The sequence below is a fragment of the Terrapene carolina genome, unplaced genomic scaffold, assembly GCF_002925995.2.
Source record: "Terrapene carolina triunguis isolate 2854851 unplaced genomic scaffold, T_m_triunguis-2.0 Scaffold210, whole genome shotgun sequence".
Lineage (NCBI taxonomy): Eukaryota > Metazoa > Chordata > Testudines > Emydidae > Terrapene > Terrapene triunguis.
Window position 1 is genome coordinate 13,688,842 of NW_020664561.1, and position 9,972 is coordinate 13,698,813.

A 9,972-nucleotide genomic window follows, 5' to 3' on the forward strand; every position below is an offset into this window, starting at 1 on the left:
CAGTAGAAGGGTAGATATTCCAGGGACCTAGAAAAATCAGTCTTGGTTTTCCTTCTCTCATTGCTAAAATAAAAAAGTAGTGAAGTTTGCCTAGGTGTCAGCCAGGGCAGGAACCTGTGAGCTGGGTCTCTGTAATGGAGCCTGAGACTGAAACTGCTATTAATACTGAATCCAGCCATTCTCAGTGTTTGGCCAACCAAAAAACTGCACTCTGTTCCTGAGATTTGAAAGAGGCAGGTTCCCCTCCTGTCAAGCGGTTCCCAGTCCAACAGGAGCACAGACATTGGCAGGAGAGGAGTGGTGACCTAATCAAACAAAATCCCACGAGCTTGGCTGTGTGTTTATTTCCAGGAGCCAGAGGTTAGAGAGTTTCAAAGCGTGCAGCCCTCTAACCGTGGCAACTATCTCCCCGTGGACACTCAGGAGCGCGCTGTATCTGGGAGGGCCTCCTCCATGCCACGCCTGACTGTGGATCCCCAGGTAACACAAGCGAAACCATAGCCGGACAAGCAGAAGTGGAAGTACATGGCTGTAGCTATCTGATATGAAAAGAGAGCCCATATTTTTCCCTGTGAGATGTTTAGTGCTGCACTGCCAGGCCCTACTGCAGTGTGCTAGGTATTGCTAGTGCTTTTCCAGCGGGTCTCTATCTGGATGGCACTGGGAAACAGTCTATCTTAGGGGATGACATGGCCCTATTCCTACTGTACCTGAGCACCCCCCAGTCTGTACCGCAGTTATCCTAACAACACCCCTGGGAGGCAGGGTGATGCTATTATCCCCATTGTACAGATGATGAACTGAGGCACAGAGAGACTTGCCCAAGGTCACACAGGAAGCCTGTGGTAGACCAGGGAATGGAACCCGGGTCTCCCAAGATAGAACCCAAACCACTGGACCATCCTTCTGCTCCCCCTAGCCTACCCCCATTGTCGTTCAGCAGGACTGGTTCATTGGTGTTTCATTCAACATGCAACATTTTCAAAGTATCCCTCCCCACCTGAGAAATATTTGTACTGACAATTACCCAACTTCTGCTTTCCTTCTTCTGCCGTTGTCCTGATACACATGCACACCTGTCTGGCCCTGGGCAGTCTGTCCTGATCAGTCTGGGCCATGCTCCATCTCTTCGTTTGTCTGCCTGGTTTTTCTGTCTGTTTGTCTCGTATTCTGTTTTGACCGAGACATGAAAGCTTTTCTTGGGTTGTTTTCATAACCCTTTGGCATGGAGTATCAGAACCTCATATTTCTTCAGTAGCGGGGACAGTATTAACAGGCCCTTCCATGCCAAAGGGGGTGGGATGCAATGTTCCTAGTATTCTCCTTGGGTTAAATCCACATTGATTGTCTACAGTGGCCCTTTGGGGAGTGGGGAGATAAGGAGAACTGTTCTGTGCTGATGCTACTGAGTGAACTGGTAATTTGGCACCTGGTAATGGATGTCTTTGTTGTATCTTTCCCAAATACTGCCTGCCCGACCATCCCCAAATAGGCTGAGACAGTCCAAATGGACGCAGAAGCTGCTCTACCATCAGGCACAGAGGGGACTGACTACCTCTGGGAGGAGTGGCTGAACACAGTGTGGGGATGGGAGGCAACATGGCAACAGCACCGAGGGACTGGAGGGAAATGGAAGGAAATAGCTTTGTTTCAAAGGGAAAAATGCACGAGAAGCAAGGGGAGGCGGCAGGAAGCAAGTCAGAAAGAAGGCACAAGAAGAGATAGGGAGAGAAATACAAGGAGAGGGGATTGGGTGGGAGAGAGAAGGGAAGGAAAAGCATGGATCCAAAGATGGAGAAGGGAAAAGCAGATGAGGTAAGGCAAGAAAAAATACAAGCAGGGGCAACTGATGGGCAGCAAAGAACAAGAGAAGACAAGAGTGGAGAGAGGGAAGAAAACAAGGGATGGATTACAGGAGGGGAAGGAAATGGTGAAAGGAGGGGAAGCATGGAAACTGTAAAGGATCCTTCAAGATGAGAGAGAAGAGGGAATGGGGAGGAATAAGGTGGCAGAAGGGAAGGAGGGATGGAAGAGAAATGGTGTAAGGGGGTGAAGGATACGGAGAGTGAATAAAGTTAGAAGGGCAGGTAGTCGGCTATGAGAGCAACAAGAGAGAGTGAGGGCAGATGGGGAAGGGGCAGGAGATGAAGGACAGGATGGTGGGCTGGTGAGAAGGGGACAGGCCCAGGAGAAGTACATGGAAATATGGCAGTAGTTACGCAAATACATTGAAAAGGAGAGAGACATGGGAGCGAATAAGCCAATAGGAGCTTTCCTTTCTCTTCCCTTTTGAATTTCCTTTGCTGTTCCTTTTTCTGTGCTGATTGACACCAGGTGAGAATCTGGCCCCAGCTTTCTAATTCAGTGATAGATGCTGGAGCAGCTCTGGAGCCTTTGCTGTTAAATTTCCTGCACTCCCTCCTGGAAAGTGTCTGAGCAGGAGAGACTGTACTAGTCTTTCTCTGATATTAGACACCTTGACTTCGGAGTGGTCCGTCTGCCTCCCCCTGCCGCTGCTGCTGACTTCCATTAATCATCCCATGGGGTGCATTTCCAGGTGGTTACAGACACGAGCTCTATGAGACGATCATTCTCCACCATCCGGGACAAGCGTCCTAACAGTTCCTGGCTGGATGAGTTCTCCATGGAGCGAAGCAGTGAAAACACGTACAAGTCGCGCCGGCGCAGTTACCACTCCTCGCTGCAGCTGTCTGCTCGCCGCCTGAATGCAGACTCAGGTGAGGGGGGTTCTTTCCCAGAATACAAGTAATTCGGGTGAGTAATTCACTACTTTCTGCAGTCGGAGCTTCAGTAATACTATTGGGTATGGCAGAGTCGTGGGGCACTCCGCCCAAAGACAATGGTAAAGAACTAGAAGTCCAATCCAATCCAGCTTTATCATCATGCATTGCTCTTCTCATGCAAGATGTGCCCTAGGACAGTATACAGGATTAAATTATACATTCGGAGAGTTCCACAAGGAGCAAGGAGGGGAGGGAGCTGCTAAGAAACATGGGCAAGGGAGACATATATTTTTATGAAATCTGAAAATAGATGGAGAGTCCATGAGCCAGAGAGATGCAGGAGCTGCAAAGAGGAAGGCTACCTTGTACCAGATGTGGAGATGACAGAAAAGCGGCGGGGGCTGGACAAGTAGAGGGGGCAGCGGGCAGGCCAGGGAAGAATAGTGTTCTATAAGAGTTACACCCGCAGTCCAAGAGTTGTCAAAACAAGGTGCCAGAACAGCTGCAGCAGGACACCTGGTGTCCCATGTTTGGGTCTTGGCCTGGAGTCCCTCCCACTGCGGTCCAGCATTCCTCCAGCTGGGGTGGGCCACAAAACATCTCAGACTCAGGTCCCTATGATTGGGCTACCAACCAGACCCTTGCTCCAGTGTCCATCTGGCTCAGCTCTACTCGTTGTGGGGTGTTCTTCCTCTAACCCTGAAGGAGGCCACCCCCATCCTGTTTTCCTGTTGCTCCTTCACACCGTCAGCAGCATGTACAGGAGTTGTGCTGAGCCACCAGCCCTCTTCTACAGCAGCAGTGCCATCCGTCCCCTGTCCCAGGCAGCATCAGGATTGGCAGTGGTATAAGTTTGCCATCCCTGCCTTACATGAGTGGCTGCAGATCCTCAACTCTGGCTCCCACTATAGGTGCAAAGGATTCACTGCAGCATCAGTTGAGTTTGGTGCCACTGGCTTTCTGATTGGCAAGTTCTGTTTAGGTGAAGGAGAAGAGGGGTCTATGCAGGGATGGGCCAAAACAAAATGGCAAAATCGTTTGGTGTATATCCATGAGCTGCCCCAAGAGGGAGTGAGAAGTAGAGAGAAATCAGGTCTGTAAGCTAAGCTGGAGTCAGTCCGTAGAAGACTTGAGAAACCAGGTGTGAACTGGATCCTGATGTGACCGGGGAGTCAGTGGAACTGTACGGAGACAGGGCTGCAGCATTCTGCGCCTCCTGGAGTCTGGTGAGATGGGGCTTGACAAAGCCATGGAGAAGAGAGTTGCCATGGCTCATGCATGGATGAGAATTTCAGCTGAAAGTGAGGCAGCGGCTTGCATTGGCATCGTTGCGGAGCTGGTGATGGGCAGGTTTACAGGCATGGGAGATGTGGGAGGAGAAGGAAAGTTCAGATGCTAAGATGGAGTGGAGGCAAATGGGAGGTCTGTGCCAAGAAGGCGGGAGGTAGAGTTGTGTTTGAGGATGGCCAGGTGTTCCCCTGAAAGAAGCTGTGACAGAGTCCTGGGGTTTACTTGGTTCAGACAAGTCGAAAGTACATGGGATGGGGCTCACAATCCACTGACAGTTCCATCCGGCTGAAAGTGGTGCTGCAGGGAAGCATAAAGGTGGAGATAAGTTGACTGAGAAGGAGAAGTCACAGAACAGCAGCAGGCTGAGAATTGAGCCTTCTGGGGCTCAGTCAAGGTGGTGTCTTGACACAGGAGGAGTCACCACCAGAGACAGAGAGGAAAGAGCCTAATAAAACGAGAGCAGAGCCATTGTAGGAGGGAGCTGTACAGTTCAGAAGGTGCTGCAGGAGGAGAAAGTGGTCCATGGTGTCAGAGGATGCACTGAGGCTCTGGAGAAGGAGGAAGGAGAAAGACTTTGTCAGCCCCAAGGAAAGAGGTCATTAACTATCCAGAGGGGAGCAATTTCCATGCTATGACCAGAGCCACTGCAGACTGAAGGAAATCACAACGGCTGTCACAAGCACTTTGCTTAGGGGGAAGAGGAGGGTGTAAGAAGATACTAGGCAGTAGAGATACACTCTTCCTTTGATGAGGCAGAGGGAGCTCTTACAGGATCCTAGGCATGGGCTCAGCCCCTCACCTGCCTGGCCTAGAGGAAGTGTTGGGTTAGCAGGATGGAGAGAGTATGAGGGAGAGGGAGCTCTGGACATTAGAGTTAAGACGACAGCACCCTCCTAGCGTGGTTGTGATCTCTGGACCCCCACTTTGAACAAATTGCAGCAGCTGTCCCACTGGGGAGCCTTACAGTTTGACTTTGTCCTCCCCAGGCCACAGATCTGAGACACATCGCTCGGGCGGAAGAGAACGAGGGCGATCCAAAGAACGCAAGCACCTGCTGTCCCCGGACATCTCCCGCTGCAACTCGGAGGAGAGGAGTCCGCAGGCAGATGGCGAGTCTCCTGTCCGGCACCAGTCCAGGTCACCCAGCGAGGGCAGGTCACAGACACCAAACAGGCAGGTAGGGATGAAACCAGCAGCCCAAACACCATTGTTCCAGGCAGAGATCCTGGGGCAGGAATGGAGGCACGCAATCATTCCCCCCAAAAATCTGCAAAAACACTGAGATCCCTGCACTCCTATCTCTGGGGTTAGGCAGCCATTGGTCAATTATTCTGTATATTACGGTAGTGCTGAAAAGCCCTACCTGCCACTGGAGCCCCATTGTGCTGGGTGCTGTGCAAACACATAACGAGAGACAGACTCTGCCTCCAAGAGCTTCCAAACTAATTAGACAGGACAGACAATCGGTGGGAGGGGAAACATGGGCACAGACAGGTGACGTGACCTAGGTCACAGAGCCTGGAACAGGATGCCTGAGTCCCCGTTCAGGGCTCTATCCACTAGACCACACTGGGTGTTGTTGTGTTATCCTAGTGCCGTTGTGAAACCACAGTGCCTCTTCTGTAAATCTAGCAGGGAACTGGTGGTGGTGATGTTAATAGTACCAGATCCTATGCCAAGTGCCATCAGTTAGAAAGCTTATTGCAGTGCTACCAGTAGCTGAGGAACAGTCACCATCCCTCCATATGGCTCTTTGCCAGAGGAGCCCCAGCCACATTCAACCCACCCCTGTTTAAGTCTAAGGGATTTTTGCCTTTTCTTCCATATCATCTGCCCACCCCCCAAAAAAAAGACACAGGCCCAACTTCTCCACAGCTTTGCCCCTTGTCCAATCATTTACACCCATGATACGTGGGTGTGAAATGGTACCATTCTTCTTGGTAGTATTTGACACCCCTTTTGCACTAGTGCAAACAGCTGCCCAAACAACACAGCAGGGGAGAATCAGGCCTGTTCATGTGAACAGTTTCTTTGTCAGTGTGTTTGAGAACACCATTAATTACCACTGACACCATGTGGGGTTGCAGACGTCCGTCCCTGGCCTTGCCGGTGCACTTTTGTGATGCAACAAGTGTAGGACTGTGAATGCACAAATGGATGATTGTGAGGCCCAATACACGCCATTGTGAGATCACTGAAGGAAAGTGGGAGCAGCTGAGGCAGTTTCCACCTCCGTTTACTCTGTTCCGATCTCCTGAGGCCGTCTTCACTAGGAGCTGGTCTATGCTGAAGAGCTACATCGGCATAGCTATGTCTCTAAGGGGTGTGAAAAATTCTCACCCCTCAAAGACATAGTCAAGCCGACCCAATGCCTGGTGTAGACAGCGCTAGGTCGACAGAAGAATTCTTCCATCAGCCTAGCTACCGCCTCTCAGGGAGGTGGATTAGCTACACCGATGGGAGAACCCCTCCCGTCTCTGTAGTGATTGGCTACGCTGAAGCACTACAGCGATGCAGCTGCAGTGGTTTGATGTAGACATAGCCATTGTGTTCTTAGCTCGAGTTAGCTATGGGTGTGTCTACACTACAGGGGCACTGCTGCAGCGCTGCTACTGTAGTGTAGATGCTTCCCTGCATCACCAGAATTCTTCCATCGACCTAGCGGTGTCTACAGTGGGTTTAGGTTGATCTAACTCCATTGCATAGGGAGTGACATTTTTCACAGCCCTGAGTAATGTAGTGAGGAATTTTAGATGTAGCCCAGGTGTAACTCAAGGTAAAATCCTCGTGAAGACAAAGCAGATTGAAGTATTCATAGGAGTTCGTAGGTTGAGTTCAAGACCAGGCTCCCCCGTGGCTAACTGGAGTTAAGAAGACACCTCATCTCCTAGGGAAGACGCAGCCATGGAGAGATTGCTTTTCATCAGGGGCTTCTGAAGGCGCAGGATGCAGCTTTTGACCAAACCATCCCAGCCCAGCTGTACTGTACACGTGTTTGTCTCCTTCCATTTTGCAGGGCACGGGCTCCCTGAGTGAAAGCTCCATCCCCTCTATATCTGACACCAGCACCCCGAGACGAGGTCGCCGGCAACTCCCTCCGGTCCCCCCGAAGCCACGGCCGCTCCTTTCTTATGCCTCCATGATGCGGCACCCCGGTGACACCTCCCCACAACCCGATGAGAGCGAGGGGGGGTCCCCTCTATTCTCCCAGGCGCTGGAGACGAATGACACCTGCCTGACCGAGTCTTCCAGCTCTCCGCAGGGAAAGCAGAGCCGGCACTCCACCCCCCAGCGCTACATCTCGGAGCCATACCTGGCCCTGCATGACGACTCCCATGCCTCAGACTGCGGCGAGGAGGAGACGCTCACCTTTGAGGCTGCTGTCGCAACCAGCCTTGGCCGCTCCAACACCATCGGGTCAGCCCCTCCTTTGCGGCATGGCTGGCAGATGCCCAACGGGCACTACAGGAGAAGGAGGAGAGGGGCGGCGCAGGGGGTGATGTGTGGGGCTAGCATCGACGTGCTAAGTGATACGGAAGAAGATGACAAGTGCTAGAGGCCGCTCCCTCCCTCTGTTGCATGCTCTTCGCCACGCGTGGGAATGAAACGAACCCAAAATCAAATGCAGGAGAAATAAAATCTTTGTGCAAAAAAAATTTGAACCCGCTGACCCCTCCCCCCCTTTTTTCTGCACAAAGAAGCATTTGATTTGCTTGCACGCCTCTGGTCCAGTAAGGCTCAGGCACCAGTGGGATGAGTGTGGAAACCATGGAAATGCCCCTCCCAAGCAAAACAGGACTTTATGCCTATGGGAAACCAGGGGGTGGATCCGCTGCCAAGCAAAACTCAGCAGAAAGCAGCCAGGACCCTGAGATTTATTTGTATTTGCCTTGGTCCCTTGAAGCTTGGCAAAAGATCCCAGCAGGCGGCTTTGGGCATGTTTCATTTTTCCCTTGGGAAGTCGGAGTGGGAGGATCGAGACAGATGCGGGGCCCTTCCAGAGAAACGGACACCATCACTGGGGTTCTCTTGTGCTGCCCGTGGCTTTTGGTTTGCTTCCCAGATGCATTAGTGACAAAACTGCCAGGAGGAAGGTGGGGTGGGGGCAGGCGGTGGCCCTGGGGCCCAGCGGACAGCCAGCCGCTGCTGTGCATGGTGGGAGGGGATGGGTTCAGGTGAAACCAAAACAAAACGGCTTGTACCATGGGGAGATTGTGGGAGGAGGGGCTGGGGGCAATGCTGCTGAACGTAACCACCTTGCTCGTACATATATTATTTATATACTGAGAACTATAGGTGTGTGTGTGTGTATATATACGGTATGTGTGTGTATATATATTTATATGCTGTATATATAAAGATATACACATGCAGGTATTTGTTTTAGTCAACTGGTGCACGCTATCTCCAGGGCCACCTTTCTCCCGCAGGACCTCTAGCCAGCAGGTGAACACTTTCTGTTGACTTACAATGCCAGGTATGGTATTTTTCCTACCCTGGGTCTTGTTCTGTTGGACAAACGAGGCTGGGTCAGGCCCCTCTTTCCCCCTGCCTGGAAGGCGGCAGACCTGTTGTTTGAAATGCAAAATACAGATTTAAAACAAAAGGAAACACCTCCCGGGAGATATTAACATGGGTGGCGGTATTATTGCTGGGCTGTAATTTTTGCATGTGGTTGAGCACCAGCTAGACTGAGGATCTGAGCGTGTGCCAAAGAAGTTACCACTTCCCAGTTTACACTTAGCCCAGCGAGGAACTCAAATAGGTGTCCATGGGACTATGAAAATCTAGAGAAGGGAGTGGGAATCTCTCTTTACACCAATACCTCCCCACTCCCTCTCGTGTGTGTGGCTGGCCTGGCACCATACTCTCTTCCTTGCGGCTCAGGTGCCTCTGCATTTCACTGATGCACGGACAGAGTGTGCACTAGGGGTCTGATTCAAAGCTTACTAAAGTCGGTGGAAGTGTTCCCACAAATATCAGTGGGCTTTGGATCAGGTCCTGATTGATGCCCCTTTGTACTGGCTGAGTGTGAAAGTGTTGTGCACTAGCAAACTGCTTTGGCAAACATGAGCAGATTTTTCCCTAATGAGCCACCCTAGTGCCAATTGAGCAGGGCTAGGTGATGCAGATAAGTACATAAATCTCTGCCCAGCCCAGTCCTAACCCAAGAGACCCAGAGGAAATGCATCCACCCTCTCGAACAATGAAACTGAAGGACTGAGCACAGTACTTTTCAAAACCAGACTAATTGGTTTAGAGAGGGGATGGAAGGTGCAGATGGAAAGCATGGCTATTGGGGGTGAACCCTTCTCCCCTCCCCGTTCCCCAAGCAGCTTCATCGCTGCATGGAGGGACACTTAGGCATATTAGCCTTTCAAGATCTCCTGCAGAGGCAGTGCTACAGACTGAATCCAGTCCCCACGTCCCTACTGGAAAAAATGTGGGCAGCATCCTTTATTTCCCAAGTTCAGGTGCAGGAACTGGACATGGATTGCATCACCACAGCCATTAGAACCCCTCCTGGGCTTGACAAGCTCTCTCTGACCTGGAATGGAGGAGGGTTCTGATCTGACCGAGGAGACCGGGGTTGAGATTTTCAAAGCCGACTGGAGGATTTAGCTTCTCATCTGTTCTCAATTTGCCATGAGCTGTGTGACCCCAGTCAGTTTCCAAAATCTTAACCTTCCTGCCTCATGGCCTGCTACCTACTCTTCCACCTGCAAATTACGGGCACTCTGGAGCAGTTCCAGGCAGAATGTTCTCCCCCAATTCACAAACAGATTGGCACCGTCAATGTGCCTTCAATCTTGTATGGATTGAAGAAGGTTTGTTTGAGAAGCTTTAAAATATACATATGAAGTACCTGATGGGACAGTGTCATGCAAGCAGGGTTTTATTAGCATTGGCTTGAGAAGGTTACGTTACTCAGGGGTGA

At 51.2% G+C, this 9,972-nt stretch overlaps 1 protein-coding gene across 3 annotated transcripts in view; it reads left to right on the top strand.

Moving 5' to 3' along the window:
* LOC113407323 (voltage-dependent R-type calcium channel subunit alpha-1E-like) overlaps positions 1 to 7,590 on the top strand; it is a 258,992-nt gene extending 251,402 nt beyond the window's left edge. For 2 of the 3 annotated variants that reach the window (XM_026655713.1, XM_026655714.1), the window contains 3 exons: positions 2,558 to 2,738; positions 5,021 to 5,211; positions 7,051 to 7,590. In XM_026655713.1, coding sequence (XP_026511498.1) covers positions 2,558 to 2,738; positions 5,021 to 5,211; positions 7,051 to 7,590 — 912 coding nt within the window. Of the gene's footprint in view, positions 1 to 351; positions 481 to 2,557; positions 2,739 to 5,020; positions 5,212 to 7,050 lie in introns of all 3 variants that reach the window. The other variant, XM_026655712.1, reaches the window with a different exon arrangement.
* The last annotated feature ends 2,382 nt before the right edge of the window (positions 7,591 to 9,972 follow it).